We start from the raw sequence: 18,081 nt of genomic DNA on the forward strand, positions 1-18,081 counted from the left end.
GCTTCTGTAATTATTGGAATGATGGAGACTTTTCTAAGATTCCAGTTTATTTTTATGTCGTACATAAGACCTTTGTATTTCGTCATCTTTTCCCTCTTAGCTTCTTAACCGAGCATCATTGAAGGCACTAACTTCTACTAAGGTTGCTTCTTTCTCCTTCTTGTTTTACATCACTATGATCCAGAATGTGAATGTTGATAGCTTTACACCACACACACAAACTCATATATATATATATATATATATATATATATATATATATATATATACAGGAGAGAATTTGAATGCCTACTAGACACTATCCTCGAGTGTCTAAGGTCTCTCTGTACAGGGGTTTGTCAGAACAATCTGGCATGAGGATACTTTTTCCATAGAAGTAAACCCTGACCAAATATTCAAAATCACATAGTATTTGCAGCCCAAATAAGATCTCCTCACTACGGCTACCCCACAGTTTTTCCGAGGAATGGTGCACCTTCTCCAAGTGATATTACCTCAAGTAATAGCACGAAGCTGGATACTCCACCAGACTAGATAAATTCTTGTCCTGGAATCCAGTAAGACCAAGAGACCAAAATGAAAGATATACTACAACGTATAAAAATGGTTAATTGGGGAGAGGAAAATTATGTTCTCAATTTCTTTACTAACTCAGTGTTTGAGAGATAAAGAACTTAAATGGAACATTCGAATATCTATGTATCTCATATAGACTTCAAGTGTTAGCCCCTTGATTTCTGAGAACTTCGACTGAATATGAAATAACGTGGTTTCTGTTTTTGTGAGTCTCCATGTATGTATGTAGCAGTTACATCAGAGAAAAATCACATGGTCATAAGTTAACAAAGAAATGTGTATTTACTTACTCTAAAAAACTTAAAACTAACTGTTGCTGCATTTAGTCAAACTTGGAAAAATACAGTTTTATTTAATAAATTAAAATAAAAAAATGACGGCAGAGTAAATGCACCAGAAAGCACAAACATATATGCAATAACAGGCATAAACACGCACTTCAGTTAGTTGAGTTATAAAACATAAATTTTGTTGAGTTGGTTTTAGACACAATTGTCTGTTCTTTTTGACTTCCGGTTTCTGCTGTTTATGTAGCAAGATCAATCATTAAACACGGTCAAGCGCACGAGAAAGCCGTTCTTAACATGGAGATAAGGGAGGCTTTCACGTTATCTAAGAGGAAGGTGATTCATTAATCAGAATGGATCATATTTTGCTTGTCAACCTGAGGAGCGAAAACTGAAAGTCAAATAGAGCAGACAATAAAATGAATGGGGGGGGGGAAGGTGACAGTAGAGAGATGCAGGTGCACAGACAAGAGACGGCAGATGGAGGTAGGGTAACAGCATTTACACGAACGCGAGAAAGACGAAAGGAAACAAATAAAAAGACCATTATGAAAAACGCTAATTAAATAAATGAGATGCGGAAAGGTGGAGGGAGGAGATAACAAAAGATAAATTACAATGTGAACTCTAGAAATGAACGCTAAAAGCTATGGACTAGTCTAATTTAAACCACTGCCATTTATGAGAAAGAGAGGAAGAGATGGGCATTTCTCTCTTCTCTCTTCATTCACGTGTTATGGGGGAAGGAAGGAAGGAATGATAAATGAGAGAATTCTACACAACAACATACCAGACTGGACATTTGTCGATTTGTTGCTCGCTTCTTCCTTCAGGAAAGTTTTTATAAACTCGTTTTCCTTAAATTCTTCGAAACCATTTTTTTTATATATATTTAAACAAAACAATCGTCACACGATTTTTACAAAAACAGAAGAATGAGCCAAAATTTGCTTGACGAAGAAAAACAAGTTGAAGAAATTGTTCCTGACATGCAAGGCGTGTAAGTTAGAAAACAGTTTTCTTCTCTAGCCTTTCATTTTCATTAAATCGCGTTTTTTTTTTATCGTCGCACATAAAAAAATACTGAGATGTATTTTTTTTTTTTTTTTTTTTTGCTAAAGAGAAAATGTAAAAAGAAAACATATCCTCGTGCATGTGATAATTTTACGGTATTTATTAAGAATAAAAATTATATATTTTGTCCAGTAAAACTTTTAAAAGAAGACACTTGAAACATTGTTTTAATTGAACAAAAAGAAAACAGAAATTATGGCAAAGTTACTTTAACTTGTAAACAAAACATTTAGCAGCGGATTCATCGGTTTGAATGTTACTGTCGACCGAAAATGATCGTGAAAAACTTCTTTCGGGTTTTTTTTTTTTTTTTATTCACTGAAAAAAATGTTAGAATAGTTAACAACGCACTTCTCTTTCTATGTTAAGAATTCTAAATAATAACGCTACAGCAACAGCACAGACAGCACTGTAGCGTATTTAGTGTCGCTACAGGCTACCGACAGTACACAAGCCCATTTTTAATATGGGTAGAGGTGTTAACTATTCTGTAACTTCACCCAAAATATTCTTGTAATAATTCCTTGATCTTTTTCTTTTGTTTGTCATTTCGTTTTTATTGCGATTGCAACGATTAGCCTTAAATGCAATTATTTTGGGATATGATTAATTGATAAAATGATGTGATTGATTTTAAATGTATATTTATAGCTTGAAAAATTAAATTGGCGTACCAAGAAGTAACTTTTTTCTTTAGAATTAAGGAGAATATCTTTTCGCAAGCGCGACCTCTGGAAATTCCACAGCGGCATATTTCATATGTAATATATTGCTGGTGGGCATTTTGTGGACGTTCACTGTGAATGGAGACCCGCGATATTATTGTAGCTCTTTTGTTAAAACTGTAAAAGTATTTATCTAAATAATCTGATTAATATAGTGTCAGAATATATCTGGTTATTACGGTTTATCTCCAATATACTTATAGGAGTCTGTGACATATTTCCATTGTATGGACGCCCCACGCGAACGAAACCTCCACAATATCATTATACCATCTCAAGACAGAGCAGATACTACCATTTGATCCTAGTCAGAAGACCAAGAAGTAGGTACGTGCAAAATGAATAGCCGATGCTGAAAATGTATAAATATTTGGGTCCCTCCCTTTACTTAAAAATTCTATAGTAACTCAGACGGTGGATGGGTTACCACTTATAGTAGCTCCGGCCGGGAGTCACTAATTTGTAAGAGTGTGAGTCGGCGTTCACGAATTCATAATCGGGATCTATCAATTTTTAGGACACAGGTTTTAAGTGCAAGAATCTCTTGAAGTCGAAAGTAGTAGATTTTTATGAACAGAATGTCACACGTGGCTTGAAATTAATGTCATTATTTACTGAGAAAAAAAAACAGTCATTAAAACGTAAGCGAAATGCGTGTGCGTGTTCATCGCATAAGAAACAGTAGTTCGAAATAACATTGTTTAAAAGAAGAATTAAATTCTCGTTCAATGTGGTAATTTTTCCATGATGAGAATTAAGGTTCATGTGCGTCGCACGCAAATTCAAGACGAGGGATTTTAACGCCTGCCAATGGTGGAGTTATCCTGACATCCAGTCTTGGGGAAGACAAGAGACAAACTGGAATAAACTAATTTTATTTTCGCGATAAATCCTTATATAACGATGTTTCGAACGTTCCAGCTTGTTTGCAGTATCACTACGCGCGGAAATGTAACATAGTTTCTTTGTTCCACGTGCGCGGTGCGGTGCGGATGGTCAAATCTCAACGTTGTGTGCTTACGTGTTTTGATACTTGTGGGTGTTGAAAATGTTCTTACCGAAGATTTGTTCCGTCCATATGTAGCGGTCGCTATAATTCAACAAAAAATCAGAAAATCAACCAATTTAAAAAAAACAAAAGACTTTCAGTATTTCTCAAATAATGAACACGGAAAATATAATGAACATATTATTTTTATTTGAATCTTGGTGAAAATGTATTACTTTTTTTTAAACAAAAAACATCTTTACTAAAGTTATGGTTTTCAATAAGAAAAAAAAAGAATTTATTTTTGATTTTTTATGAAAATAAAGCATCGTAAATTGTAACAGTAAAAAAAGAATTTTTTTTTCAGAAAAAATTTTTTTGAAAAAAAACAAAAAACCTTAAGTCCGTATTAATGAATTCGATATAACTCAAAGAAAAATTATTTCCTCAAACTATCGATATTACCATTCATTGAATTAAGCATTGTTTATTTAATATTTCACACAAAAAAATTATAATTGCAAAAAATATTTTTACTTTTTTTTTTTTTTTAGATTACAGGTTTCACGTAATTTTTATATGTAAGATTCTAATGTTTTCCTTGCTTGAATGAACATCAAATTTCGGCGTAACATAATCTCCATATATAATATTTTGATTGCAGAAATTCACCTCTGGACCAAAGTACCGTAGGTTTGCAACAACAGATGCCACATACAAATTTATTATGTCTAAGTTAATATTTTATATATTTTGGCAAACTGTTTCGATATTTTCCATTTTTGTTGCTTCCATACCTCACTTGATAGTCCTGCACACGTGTTTAAAAGTTAGGCTTTAGACACAATTACAGATTTTTACACCGATTACCTACGCTACAGTTTTAACATAAATTGCATTACATAGGGAATTGAATTTGGTGGAGTATTTTATTTAAATTTCTTTTCCGGATTGATTGCGCACACATTGGTGGGGGTGGGGGGTAAATTTGTACAATAGGTCCACCTCCACAATTTTCTTTAGAATGACTACTTTAAGGTTTTCGACTATGCTGATTAAGAAAATCTCATTCAAATTTTGCGGAGACGAGTACTTAGAGATATAAAGACGAGTACTTAGAGATATAAACACACTGTAATTCACTGGCTTCCAGGTTTGTACGCACATGCGATAATCAAATTTACTTCTCTCCTACAGACACTGCCATCCCACAATTTTTTTCCCCCCATTTGCAGTTGGGTATACCGACAACAATTATTACGGTTAAATTTGGTGGAATTATTTTTCCACATACACCCCACCCTCCCCCAAAAAGGTGGGGTCTACTCTGAAAGCCGTCCTTTACATGGGGATGTTGGAGGTGTCCATTCCGAATACCGTTCATAAGATGGGGAGGTTGGTGATGTCTATTGGTTGGTGATGTCTATTCCGAAAGCCATTGGGGAGTTTGGGATGTCCATTCCAAACGCTGTTCTTAACATCACAATAGTCAAAGAAATGAAGTGAAAAAGTCGTAATTATTTGGATTTACGCGTTAAAAAAGATGACATAAAAATGAAATTTACTTTATACTATTGGTGGAGAAGTTGAAAAGAAAGGGCAGACTTGAACAACTAGGACTGCTACCACTGATTTCGATCACTCTAAACAGTCCATATACAGTAAGAATACCTAACCTCTGTTTTTACTTTCCATTATGATTTTAATGGACCATTTTTCGTAGTTTTATTAATTCATATTGATTTACGTATTCTCTTAATTGCTTTTTTTTTTAATTTAAGCAGAACATGTTATTGCTCCAAACCATCACTAATCGCTAGTGAAAACCAGATTATTTCATTTCAACCATTGCTGCTAATGTCCGCAATTGTACAACGACGGCAGTGGACACCAACAACAACTGTAGTTTATTTTTTTGTGAAGGGTAACACCGGTTAATCTTGAAAAAATAATAATTTAAAAGCAGGAACACAGAAAAATAATTAAATTTTTAAAACTGGTAAAAATTATACAAACGTTCACGATAGGAATGTACAGATGCACGGGTGGAGAAAAAAGAAAACCAGAACTCCCTACCTTCCTATAACTATCTGACGTCATTTTGAGACAGCCTTTTGATTTTCTGACATGTTGGGCTTTAGTAGAATCCACATGTAGATAACTTCATTTGCGTTTGCTTAAGCAAAGCTAGAATCTCTCACTTGGTGGTGGGGGGGGGGCTAATTAAGCTTTTTTTTTTGTATAAACAAGGTGTTTTTTTTTAATTCAATATCTTAGGACTTTACTAATTATCTTTAAAATAGATCTAGAGAACTAATATTTATCTTTCAAAGGATTTTTACAATAAACTTCAAATTTTAGCTGAATTTATCAGTTTCCAAATGTCGCTGTGAAAATATTTTTCTATAACTTTTTTTTTCACTTGTACAAATTTTTTTTTTTTTTTTTTTTTTGAAAATTAACTTTAGTCTTTAATCTTTCAAATACAATCAAAAAGTAGTCTGAAACCTACAAAAAAATTATGATGAACCGGCTTTCAAAACTATGTCCCCCTATCTTTTTTCCGCCATTATTGGCCGTGTCTACTAAGAAGGTATATTTTAGTTTTACATACGGCCCAAAAGCGATACCATTTTTTTAAATTTTAATTTGTTCCCCATTGCGTCTTCGCCAGTCGGGCGATCCCATTTATAAAAAGAAGGATAGATGATAACATAATACGCATATTAAATTAGCGTATCTATATATTAGTTTAATATTCATAGATAAATAGGATCTTGATCGAATAATTTATAATCTGGAAACCTTTAACGCACGTACTTACGTATGTTAAAGGTACTACGGTATTAATATAATCAACAAAAGCACCCTATGATTTAACTTATTCCGACATGACCCTTAAATAGGTAATAATATGTGCTTGCGCATACACAAATAGCCACCACTGATAACATATTAATTGGTGTCATTTTGACGTTTTTCACCTTCCATATCTCCTTCAGCTCTCTGACCAGTTATTATTATTATTCCATGTTCTGGCTAAAATAACTGCACTGCATCAATAAATATTAATAACAATATATAAAAAAAGTTTTATCTATTTTTTTCTCAGTTTCTTTTAAAATATATAAACAAATGTGTCCAGTATGGTAACCTTAACCCTAACCTCCACTTGTTGGTATTTTAGGCAATAATATATTTAATTTTGCATTTTCCCATGGAAACTGAATGCATAGAATGCGTATTAATAATCATACTTTGTTATTAATGCTTGGTGGATTGACTCGATTATGGTTTAATAATCTCTTCAGTTGTTTTATTCTCAAATGTTATTTTAATGATTGTTATTTTGACTTTATTTTCTGATTTGATTTTCCTTGACGCACAAATTTCAAGTTGCTTCATGGATTATGAAATAAATTCATATACCAGCTGAAGTATACCGGCGTTCTTAAATTTTTATCTGCTTTAAAAAACTAAACTGAGAAAATATGATTTTACTTTAAAACTTCATTCATTTAAATCAAAAAAAGGTTTATAATAAAAGCTATAAATTGTTTATCATCATTAAATAAGTCAATAATTAAAGTGTTTCTTAAGTTAAAAAAACATCTTTAGAATAGTATTGACAATATTCACTCTCTGTCGCATATAACTGGCAGGAGAGAACTTGAATACCTTCTAGACACTATCCTCGATTGTCTAAGGTTTCCCTGTACAGGGGTTTGTCAAGACAACCTGACATGATGATACGTTTCCTTACAAGTAAACCCTGGCTAAATATTAAAAATTACATAGTAATCGCAGTCCAAATAAGATCTCATCGATATAGCTAACCAACACAGGCTTTTGTGAGGAACGGTGTAATGTTACCTCAAGTAGCACCATGAAAATGGATACTCCACCAGACAAGGGGAATTTTTGTCCTGGAATCCAGTAAGACCAAGAGCCCACAAGAAAGATCGTACTACATTTAAATGGTCAGTTAGAGAGAGGAAATTTATGTTCTCAACTTCTTTACTAACTCAGTGTTTGAGATGTAAAGAACTTTACTAGGATATTCTAATACCTATGTATATTATATAGAGATGAAGTTTTGGTTCTCGATTGATCTGAGAACTTTGACTGAAGTAAAATGAAACAAAAGAGAGAAACAATAAATATTGACAACGTTATTCAGTTTTTTATTTCAATTCTTTTTACCATAAAATTAAACTTCAAGGTATTAGGTTGGTGCAAAAATAATGTCGTTTTTTGACATTTTTTTTTCAACGGACGTTGAATGACATTATTTTTGCACTAACCTAATAAATTTAGAAATTTTAATACAAAAAAAAATGTTTGTTTAAAGGAGGAAAACTTTTGTTTTCTTTAAAATTAGTTTGTGCACTATTTAGAAGATAATTATCTCCCCTACTCTTGATCCTAAAGTCAGTGCCTGCCTAACATTTAGATTGAAAATCGATCAATGTTATGACAAGGAGTATGTCAGTTGTCCAGTGTTTTTATTTTAGTATGTGTACATGTACTCGTTCTCCATTCTTGATGTTCGTTCATCGCTTGTGAAGATGACCTTATCATGCAATTTTTCTACGGATTCAGAGATAGGTTCTCAATTCTATCCAAACTCTGAAGTATCTCTTGCATGTGGGCCACCTGTGAGAGGATTCTGTAGCAGAGGTGCAAACTACTCTGTCTTTTCTAATAATATGTTTCTTCTCGCGTTCTTCAATGCATACAGATTGAGCAATCATGCCAGAAAACTCTTTATGTTTTCCCACAAGTTGGGATACAAACTGAATTGTTTTAGAGACACTTTCAAACTGTCCTTGAACTCTTTCCGTTGTCCTCCTATGGTTCCTTTGGGCCGTCCACTGTAAAAGAGCTATTTTGGGAGTCTTTCATTTGGCACGTGTTCTCCATACATATTGCCTTTTATCAGAATCTATAAGACACACACACACACACACACACACACACACACACACACACACACACACACACACACACACACATAAGGAGAATAGAAAATGGACGTTGGGTTTACTTTCGGCAGCCTCATAACTTTCACTTCCCTCATTTTGTTATTTAGTCCTCACATTCTAGGAGTGATGTTTCTGACAATGAGGCAAGAATTGCAGTTTTTTGGGGTTGGAATCTATCTCACACTTATCATTGGACTTTTTTTCTTTTTTTTTTTACCTTAAAAATAGAATTTTTTTTTTTTTTTCGCTTCTTATATCAACTGGCTTCCTGCCTTTTCTGGAGTGATTCACACACACACACACAACTGGATAAACTAATGAAGTGTTATATTTTTTTATGTACATCATCTGTATATTTATAAAATTGTGCCATTTCTTGGACACTGTGATTAAAACGTTATATTCAAATTCACACAAAAAAAGAACACATCTTTCTGATATCTCACCAGTATCAGTTGTAAAGTTAACAAATTTGCATCTAGATTTGCAAAAGAACATTTCATTAATGAAGTATTCCTTATTTTTGTTTAAATATTATTTTAATATAACAAATAGTTCTGCTTATGAATACTGTTTTATTTTATGGTGAAATGCTTAGTATTTGTTCTCAAACGGTTCTTTTCACTAATTTGCCGATTCTCGACAAGTTCTAAATTCTATATCATAAACAAATTCTCCTCCCCAACACGTCAGCCATTTTTATCTTTTTACTAATAACTAGCTGCACCCTGCCACACGTTGCTGTGGCTCAATTTGATGAAATGAAAAAAATCCAAAAAGAAAAAGGAAATGCATGTTTCTTATATGCTTAATTTCCCAGTACTTGTAGACACACAATATTTTTGTTGTTCCATTTTCTGAGCAGATATAGAGATTTTCAGGTTTGCTGAGTCTAGAACACGCAACATAGAATTGCCCATGTGAGAAACAGTCAGTGTATAGATATAAACCACACACTTGTATAGATTGTCCCTGAGCTTTGTTGATGGTGATTGCAAACAACAATCGAATTGGGAATGGCAATCTCCTAAATTGAAATGGCGTATCCGGTGGAATCATAGGAATGCATGGAATGAGGGCATTTTCACTTTTGAAAGGTCCTGTCAAGATTGTTGCTTCTATTTTGTTGTTCATTAATTTTTTTTACTGCAAGTCGCTTGCCATTGCAAAGGTTGGGCTGGTTGATATTTCACAACATGATAATTGGTACACCAATTTGCAATTGAAGTACATGCAGTGGCATCCTTGGAAAATCTAGTGAATTCAAAAATTCTCTTGGGTAATTAACCGCTTCATCTGCTTCCACAACAATGTCGATAGACTACCTCACTTGGAATTTTAAGTTGAATAATATTGGTTTTTCATGGACATCTTTGTTTTGAGCTGCAAGAACAGCTCGTTCACTCAACCAACTGGCATTCTTATATTAATTTGGATATCTGTGAAAACTTTTTTTACCGACTCTTCTTTTAATGTAACTAAATCGCAGAAGTTATGAGGCAACGAAATTCGCCCTGAACTCGCTTCAGCCGGCTCTTTTCCATTTTCAATTTCCAACATTTGATGAGAAAATGTCTCTGCAAATCGATTGTTCTGCAACTGGACACACATATTTTGAGTTTAATGTCTTTACATGGCGCCAAAAAGTAGAGTATTTGAGGCAAGCATGTATTTCATTTGCTGGTGTTGAGCGAGGAATTACATGTAACGTTTGTCTGAAATCTCCTGCAAGCAATATTTCTGCATTCCTGAATGGTCCGACATTGCCATGCAAATGGAAACATTTAAATTGTTAAATAGAAAATAAAATGTTTCGGCAAGAAAAGGCTTCAATTCTCACTTGCTGAAACAAAGAAGTACAGAAGACACACAAGACTGAAACAAGGATAATATATGCATTAACTTATTAAATTAAACAATAATAAAGAAAATTTCTTGCAAAACTGATTATGTTTGCGGCTTTAGAAGCCCAACAATGAAGTTATTCTACATCCGAGAAACAGATGGCCCTCAGAATGTCCAAAGTAACATAGTCGCATTCAAATTAAGGAATAAAGGTTTCTTACTTGTTGACTTGACGACTTCACATTCAGCCTGACAAATAGGATGTCTGCCAATTGGTTAAGGATAATCGCCTTGACCAATAAGACAGACCTTTCTTTAGAATAGTAGGGGTGGGCAAGAAGATAATCATTTTTTGAGGGAAAGAGTAGTAAAGAGAAGTAAACTCTTCTTTTTATAAAAGTCACTTGAACTGATTTTAAAATTCTTAACAAATAAATGTAGTAAATTATTGAGAGTTTTAGCAGCTTTTTAGCACTCATCCATTATCCCACCTTGACCCTCAATCCTCCCACAAATAATATTTTTGAATATTTTTAAAAATAGTTTAATTACAGAATTTATTTCACTATAGGTGACGGTCCTATACTACATTTGAAAGTTATATAAAAAAAAAAACTTGAATTAATGAAATTATTTCTGAGCAACGCCAGGTAGAAACAGCTAGTAATACATATATGCAAAAAAAATGGTATCATATGAACATTTAAATTCTAAAAAATGAATAAAAATATTGAATATTGGTGTGTGTCCAAATAATTTTGTAGCGAATTGTATATGTAATATATATAAAGCTTGAATTCTATTTCCATATAATCACTTATAAAACTAATCAACCAATTCAAAAATCATTAAAGAATTATTTTTGTATCATTTGATTTCAATCTCAATGATAAAGAGTATTTGTTGTTTGCTATTCTTGTTAACTGCTGGTCATTATTTCCTATCTATGGTTGCTCTCTTGGGAAATCTTTCAAATTAATTCAGCTTTTCTTATCTGCTCAACCAGATTCTTAATTGGTATCTTGAGAACCAGTTTTAATTGCGGTCAGATCTCATTTCAATATCGCATTGTTTTCAGATAAAAAATATATTCATAAAATGAAGCAGTTTATTCAAACACATTATTTAGTGCTTGCTCTCATATATATATTTTTTTTTAGTTGGAATTATGTTGATTCGGAAGTGCATAATGTTAAAACCATCACGACTTAAAATTTGACGATCAAACTTTTTTACATAGCCTCTCAGAAATCGTTTTGGATTGCTAAATTATGCAGTCCAATAATTCCAAATTATCTCAATTCTTGTCGTGATCTCCTAGTTCAGAATTAATTATATTTAATTAGTCAATCATGTATAATTTTATTTCTCTTAAATTTATAGAAAAAGAATTTCTATATTGGTTGTATATATATATATACCACTCAATGTTTGTGTGTGCCCTATAGAAAGAAACATTAGAGATATAAAATCTAAAAGTGTATTCTTATGCAAAATTAATCAAAGAAGATATAATGAAAGTGTTTTCAAATCACCTCTGAGAGGCTATGGAGCAAATTTTGTCGGGGAGGAGGAGTAGAGTTTGGGAAATAAAACACTGATATGCATTCCTTCTAGAACGTTTCTTAAGCTTCTCTTTAGATTGGACTAGAAACTCTGAAAGGATGATTTTAGTAGTGTTCTGGAGGCATCCTTAATTTTATTTGGGTGGTTTCAATGGAATTCTAATCAGAAGCAATAAACGTAAGATGTATTACATTTTGTTACTGGTATATAGTAATCCAAAAGTGCTTAGCATCATAGATTGAGCAAGTATGTTTAGTCGGTATTGCCTGGAGTCATCAGTATTCCATTAGGTTGACAAGAAAGTTCTTGCAAAATTTTTAATTTTGAATTCAAATGATGTATTTGCAAATAAGGTATCATTATAATGCCTTTATTTTATATATCATTTTAAAGAACGTTTATCACTCTATCTAACCATTTAAATCAAAATTGTTGTGAAACAATTATGTCTTCTTTTCAGAACGTTGAATACAAGATGGAAAAAAAAAAGCAAATTCACACAATTTTTTTATTTCAATTCAAGCTAGGCTGAAAAACTACTGAAACAGCTCGCGATATCAACAAAGCGTTTGGCCCAAGAACCACTACTGAACGCACATCATCATGGTGGTTTAAGAAATGTTGTGGTGGCGACAAGAGTCTTGAAGATGATGAGCATAATAGTAAGCCATTAGATGTTGACAACGATCAATTAAGAGCTTTAGTCAATGTCAATCAATGCACAACTGTTCGAGAACTTGCTTCTGAATTAGTTGTAATGTATACGACGATTTCCAACCATTTGAGAGAGATTGAAAAGACAAAAAAACTTGATAAATGGGTGCCTCACAAATTGAATGACAAACAAAAGAAACGCCGTTATGAAGTGTCATGTTCTCTTCTTTTACGCAACAAGAATGACCCGTTTCTTGATCGGGTTATGGCTTGGAATGAAAAGCAGGTTCTTTGCCAGCGACTCTCAGCTAAGTGATTAGACACCAATGAAGCTTCATGACACTTCTCGAAGCTAGAGTAGCACCAAAAGAATATCAAACTGACTGTTTCGTAGTCTGCAACCGGTCTCATCCATTACAGTTTTTTGAATGTAGGCGAAACCATTATGGTAGAGAAGTACTGTCAACAAATGGATGAAATGCATCAGAAACTTCGACAATAACACCCAGCATTAGCCAACAGAAAAGGCTCAATTCTCCTCCACGACAATGCCCGATTGCACGTTGCTAAACCGACCCAACAGAAGTTACATGAATTGGGTTATGAAACCCTGCCTCATCCGCCATACTTTCCAGACCTCTCACCTACCGACTACTACTTTTTCAAGCATCTTGACAACTTTCTGCATGAAAAAATGCTTCAAAAAGCTAAGCGATATCAAAAACGCCTTCAGCAACTTCATCACCACCAGAACGCAAGATTTTTACATTACTGGCATAAATACACTTGCTTTGCATTGGCAAAAGTTTGTTGATTCTGATGGTGCTTATTTTGATCAATAATTTTTTGTTTGAGCCGAGATATGTTCATCTGAATTTAAAAGTTAAAAACCGCAAGAACTTTCTTGTCAACCTGATAGGTAGAGCAATCCTCTATAGTGTAGGTATTTTTAAATATTACGTTGCCTGGGAGAAATATTTTCACTGTATTTTGTTATACCATTGCACACTAGAAAAGATACTCCTTATTGCTCGGAAGTCAGTCTTTAATATCCTAGACAGAGCAAGTGTGTACAGCAATACAGTAGCACATTTCATATGTAGTATATGTTTGACAAACGGAGCGACAAGAAACTTGTACACTAAAATAAATCCAGGTCTCATAGTATTATTAAGAGAAAGAGGGAAGATAAGAAATTCGGCATTGCCCAAGCATAATTTAAAACAATATAGATTCCATTATATTTTTTTAAAGTGTATGAGAAGGGAGAAACTCGGTGTTATCAGGGAGCTATCATTTTAAAACTGAAAGCTGAATACATTAAAACAAGAGAGAGCTATGGGCTGAGCAGAGGTGAAAAAGGGGGGGGTAGAAAAACGGAGAATATTAAGTTGTTGCACACACATTTTAACCTTTTCTACCTTGTTTATATATATATATATATATTTATAGGCCCCAGCAATGATGTGTAGCCCCGCAAGTATTTCTCTCATTTCTACTTCTATGATTTGTATTAATATTTTGCATAATTTATTTTAGTCTCAGTATAAATCAGTACAAATAATGGGGCTGATGTTTGGAAGAACAATAACTCTGACATTATATCCCTATGCAAAGAATGAATTATTAATCATGTAGATATTTTTGTAACAAATCAATTTCGCTTTAAGGTTTCAAAATTTCACTTCTTTTTTAAATATATATATTTTTTGTTTCATGCAATTACTTTATTCTATTTATCATTAGTTTCATAGATAAAATCTTGCTCTTTTTAAACTTAATTTGCTTAAGACAATTAGCTAAAGATACTCTTCAATAGTACTTACAAAAAAGTTGTTCGAACGCTAATTTTATTAAAATACTAGCTGGAAGACTAAGTTGCTCGGGATTTGCTCAGAAATATCATGTCTTTTTCATTATACTCATAACACTACAGTACTCTTTAGTGCCATTTCACCCCTTGATATAGAAAAAATGAAATTTTGAAAATCTCACTGAATTAATGTTTTATAAATAAGGTGTAAATTTGATTTTAATTAGAATGATCGATTTAAAGTTTTAAGGATTTTTTCCCATAGCACACACACACACACACACACACACACATACACACACACACATATATATATATATATATATATATATATATATATATATGTTTAAATAATAAAATCAGTATCATTTAGCTGATTAAAATCTCTTATACATGGCTTTAAAGATTATTTTTTTACGTTATTATATAAAATAAAAATTATTATTATTCTATAAATAAAATAAAATAAATAATTTGCATAATCGATATTAAATTATTATTTTTATTCGAAAAAGTACTACATAGTACAATCCTATTTCAAATGTTATATTCATGAAAACATTGAGTTATTTTGTTTATGTCAAAAAAGTGGCAAAACACTTTATTCTTTATGAATTGAAAAATAAATATTTACCTTTTAATCTCAATCCTTTATTGGGTTTTTTTTTTCATCTTAAGAATGTGCGAGGCAAACCATAAATATGAAAAGACGGCTTACTTTGTCTGGTTTGCAGCACACCAACTGAAACATAATTTTAAATATTTTAAGCGAAAAATGAACAGCAAATGTGAGAAAAAAATATACAAAATTCTGAGCAGCAAAGTAAATCATTTACTTGTAAAAGATGGGTTAAATTATATTTTTATTATTTTCATTTTTGTTCTTCTTGTCTCATGGTTGAAGACATTTTATGAATGACTTCCAATTTTTCTTAACTTCTTTCAATTCGCTTGTGCCACCCACCAGGTCATCATTAACTGATCCTCTCCATGTCTTAAGTGGCCTATCACGTGGTTTTGGGCCATAAACGTCCATGGGAGTTACACATTTAGAGCATTTCAAATGACTGATGGTGGGTGATGTGGCCAAACCAATTGAGATGTAATTGCATGATACACTTCATCATGGAGGTTAGTAGAGCGAGACCAGCAAGTTTTTCCATTCGATTTGCTGCAGCTAGGATTATGTCATTCTGACATTTCCTCCGTGATCATTTTTCACACGTGCTGCCATTTTCGCATACAATGGGATGCCTGCATTTTGTAAAATTATTCACAAGACTCTCCATGTGGCAGATACACATAATTTTATCATTATACATATATATATATATGAAAGAGAGAGTGAGAAAGAGAGCGAGAGAGAGAGAGAGAAACAGTTATTTTCAGTCAAAATAATTTGTTCATAAAATCAAAAACTAAGTAAATTTCAAGGCAGCAAAATGATTTAATTTCCTTTTTAATTTAATTCAGTTTTTAGATACACTGCCTACTGTTGCAGCCAACACTTGCAGACAGGAAGAAGTATAACAAGGAAAGAAAATATTGTACATCAAAGAGATAGGAGGTAACAATCGAGTATGTGTAGGTGTAGGGGAGAGAGAAGGAATGTGGGCCTACATCTCTGTTGTAATGGTCCTGGGAGTGAGCCAAGGAGCACTAGTTCTAAATTGTGTAGCTCTAGAACAATATTTTTTAAATATTCAGAGAGGTTTTGAGTAATAGGGAGAGTAGAGAAAAAGTAGAAAAAGTAGAAAAGGTAGAAAATGAGGGGAACTTCACTTCCTGTCCGTCCCCTATTAAATGACCAGAGTATAAAGTGGGAAAATGTGTCCTTCTAGCTCGTTGCTAAGATCCATATAAAAAGCAAATGGTTGCCCCATGTCTTCTTTATATATATATAGCTATCAGGGAAAATCACTCTCTAGTTACTTCCTGTTATCAGGGGAGATAACTCCAAGGTAATTTTCTGTTATCAGGAGCAGATGAATCTTTTACCTATACATGTCCCTCCCCACATGTCCAAGGAATAAATTGTCCTGATCATCTTTGTGTGCACTAGAAAACTCATGAGATCTAGTTGTCTAATGTTAGTGTTGTGGGGACACTCTTATAATCACTAAGATGGACTTATCCATTAGCCATATAAGCAGCAAGCATATACCGCTCAATGAGAGCTATCAGGATGTCGTACAGAGACGACTCCCCACGGACTTACTAATCTTCCTGTATCACTAACCCTGTTATAAATGTTCTTCGTATTCTCACCAGTCGTTGTGTTTTCCTACTTTCACCTTTCCCGACTCCACTACAGTTAGCATCCTAACCCGGCCAGAACAATCATTGTCTTGCATTCACCAGCATACCATTTATGCCTTGTTGTGTGGAATGAAGGGATTCCAATACTTATACACAAAATTGTTGAGTTATCAGGATTTTGTTGTCTTTAATAATAACTTTTAGTTAATAATGAAGACAATGAAAGGAAGTCTCATTTTAACATTAAATAAACAACGTTAGTAGAAGAGAGAGATGGTTTAGTTGGTTGAAGACTTCTTGTGTAAAGATAGAATTAATATCATGCCGGTTGGTTGAAGAAGAGAATAGTTCAGTTCCATTTACATGTGTTTATAGGTAGTAGCCGTCGGTACAAAGGAAACTGGTTAAAGGAGAAAGAAAGGGCAAAGTCTTCAGTGTGTTTGCATGTTGTCGTGGGTGAGTGTGAGTTGTATCGACGAGAGCAGTTCTTTAGATAAATAAAGAATGTTCATTTGGGTACCGTACGTGGAAATAAATGTGAGTTTGAAAGGTTGCTATGTTAGCTTGTAGGACTCACGTTCTGCCTGGGGCTTTGGCCCCAGGCAAAGTCTGCTCCCAGGTAAGGTCAAGATCAAAGAGGGTTGAGAATTTCAGAATTCGCCTTCTATATACTCTGTCACGTGATTGAGAGCTCGCTTGTGATTGGAGAAGCCAGGAGGAAATGGATTTCAAATCTCGAATCAAGAGAATTAGCTTCTGCCTGTTTGTAGCAAGTGTGAACTGCTACAAACTCTTTCCAATCAATATAATTTTTCACACATTGGACATAAAACTCGAGCTATAGATGAGAGGTTGTTGCATGATTGATGGAAACCATTCTGAATTAGATCTCTTAAGCTTCTGCATTCTTCATCTATGGTTGTTGCAACTATAATCCTTTCCCATGTAATAACTTTCAATTTAGGGTCACTTTCGCAGTTTTTACTGTAGTGTCAATCATTTGCTCATGGTATTTTGGTGAATATCGGGATGCATAATCAGGAACTAAATTATGTTTTATAGAACAATGTTTTATTTAGAATCTGTACATCAGTGTCTTTTCCTTAGAATTTAACGGGCAGGGAGGGGAGTAATATTTTCCAGGGTCTGGTTTGAAAATATTTTTATTAGGAAAAAATTATTATTGAAGGCAATAAAATCCTGATTATTGGTAGGTGATCCATTGTTATCAGCAAATCCAAGAATGAACATCTAGCAGGATTCCAGCCAAGACTAAAGTTTCTCCTTCCACTAGTCCATATGGTGATTT

General features: G+C 33.4%; 1 protein-coding gene across 4 annotated transcripts in view; it reads left to right on the plus strand.

Annotated features, from left to right (window-relative positions):
• Nucleotides 1-1,485: 1,485 nt before the first annotated feature.
• LOC145284754 (PTB domain-containing engulfment adapter protein 1-like) overlaps nucleotides 1,486-18,081 on the plus strand; it is a 361,348-nt gene continuing 344,752 nt past the window's right edge. Inside the window, exon 1 of one of the 4 annotated variants that reach the window (XM_080133714.1) lies at nucleotides 1,486-1,863. In XM_080133714.1, the coding sequence (XP_079989840.1) occupies nucleotides 1,799-1,863 (65 nt within the window). In that variant the 5' untranslated portion in view covers nucleotides 1,486-1,798. The remainder of the gene's footprint in view (nucleotides 1,864-18,081) is intronic. The other 3 variants (XM_080133717.1, XM_080133716.1, XM_080133715.1) reach the window with 3 other exon arrangements.

The sequence above is a fragment of the Euprymna scolopes genome, chromosome 9 (genome assembly GCF_053919585.1).
Source record: "Euprymna scolopes isolate OS-2025 chromosome 9, ASM5391958v1, whole genome shotgun sequence".
NCBI classification, from domain to species: Eukaryota; Metazoa; Mollusca; class Cephalopoda; order Sepiida; family Sepiolidae; genus Euprymna; species Euprymna scolopes.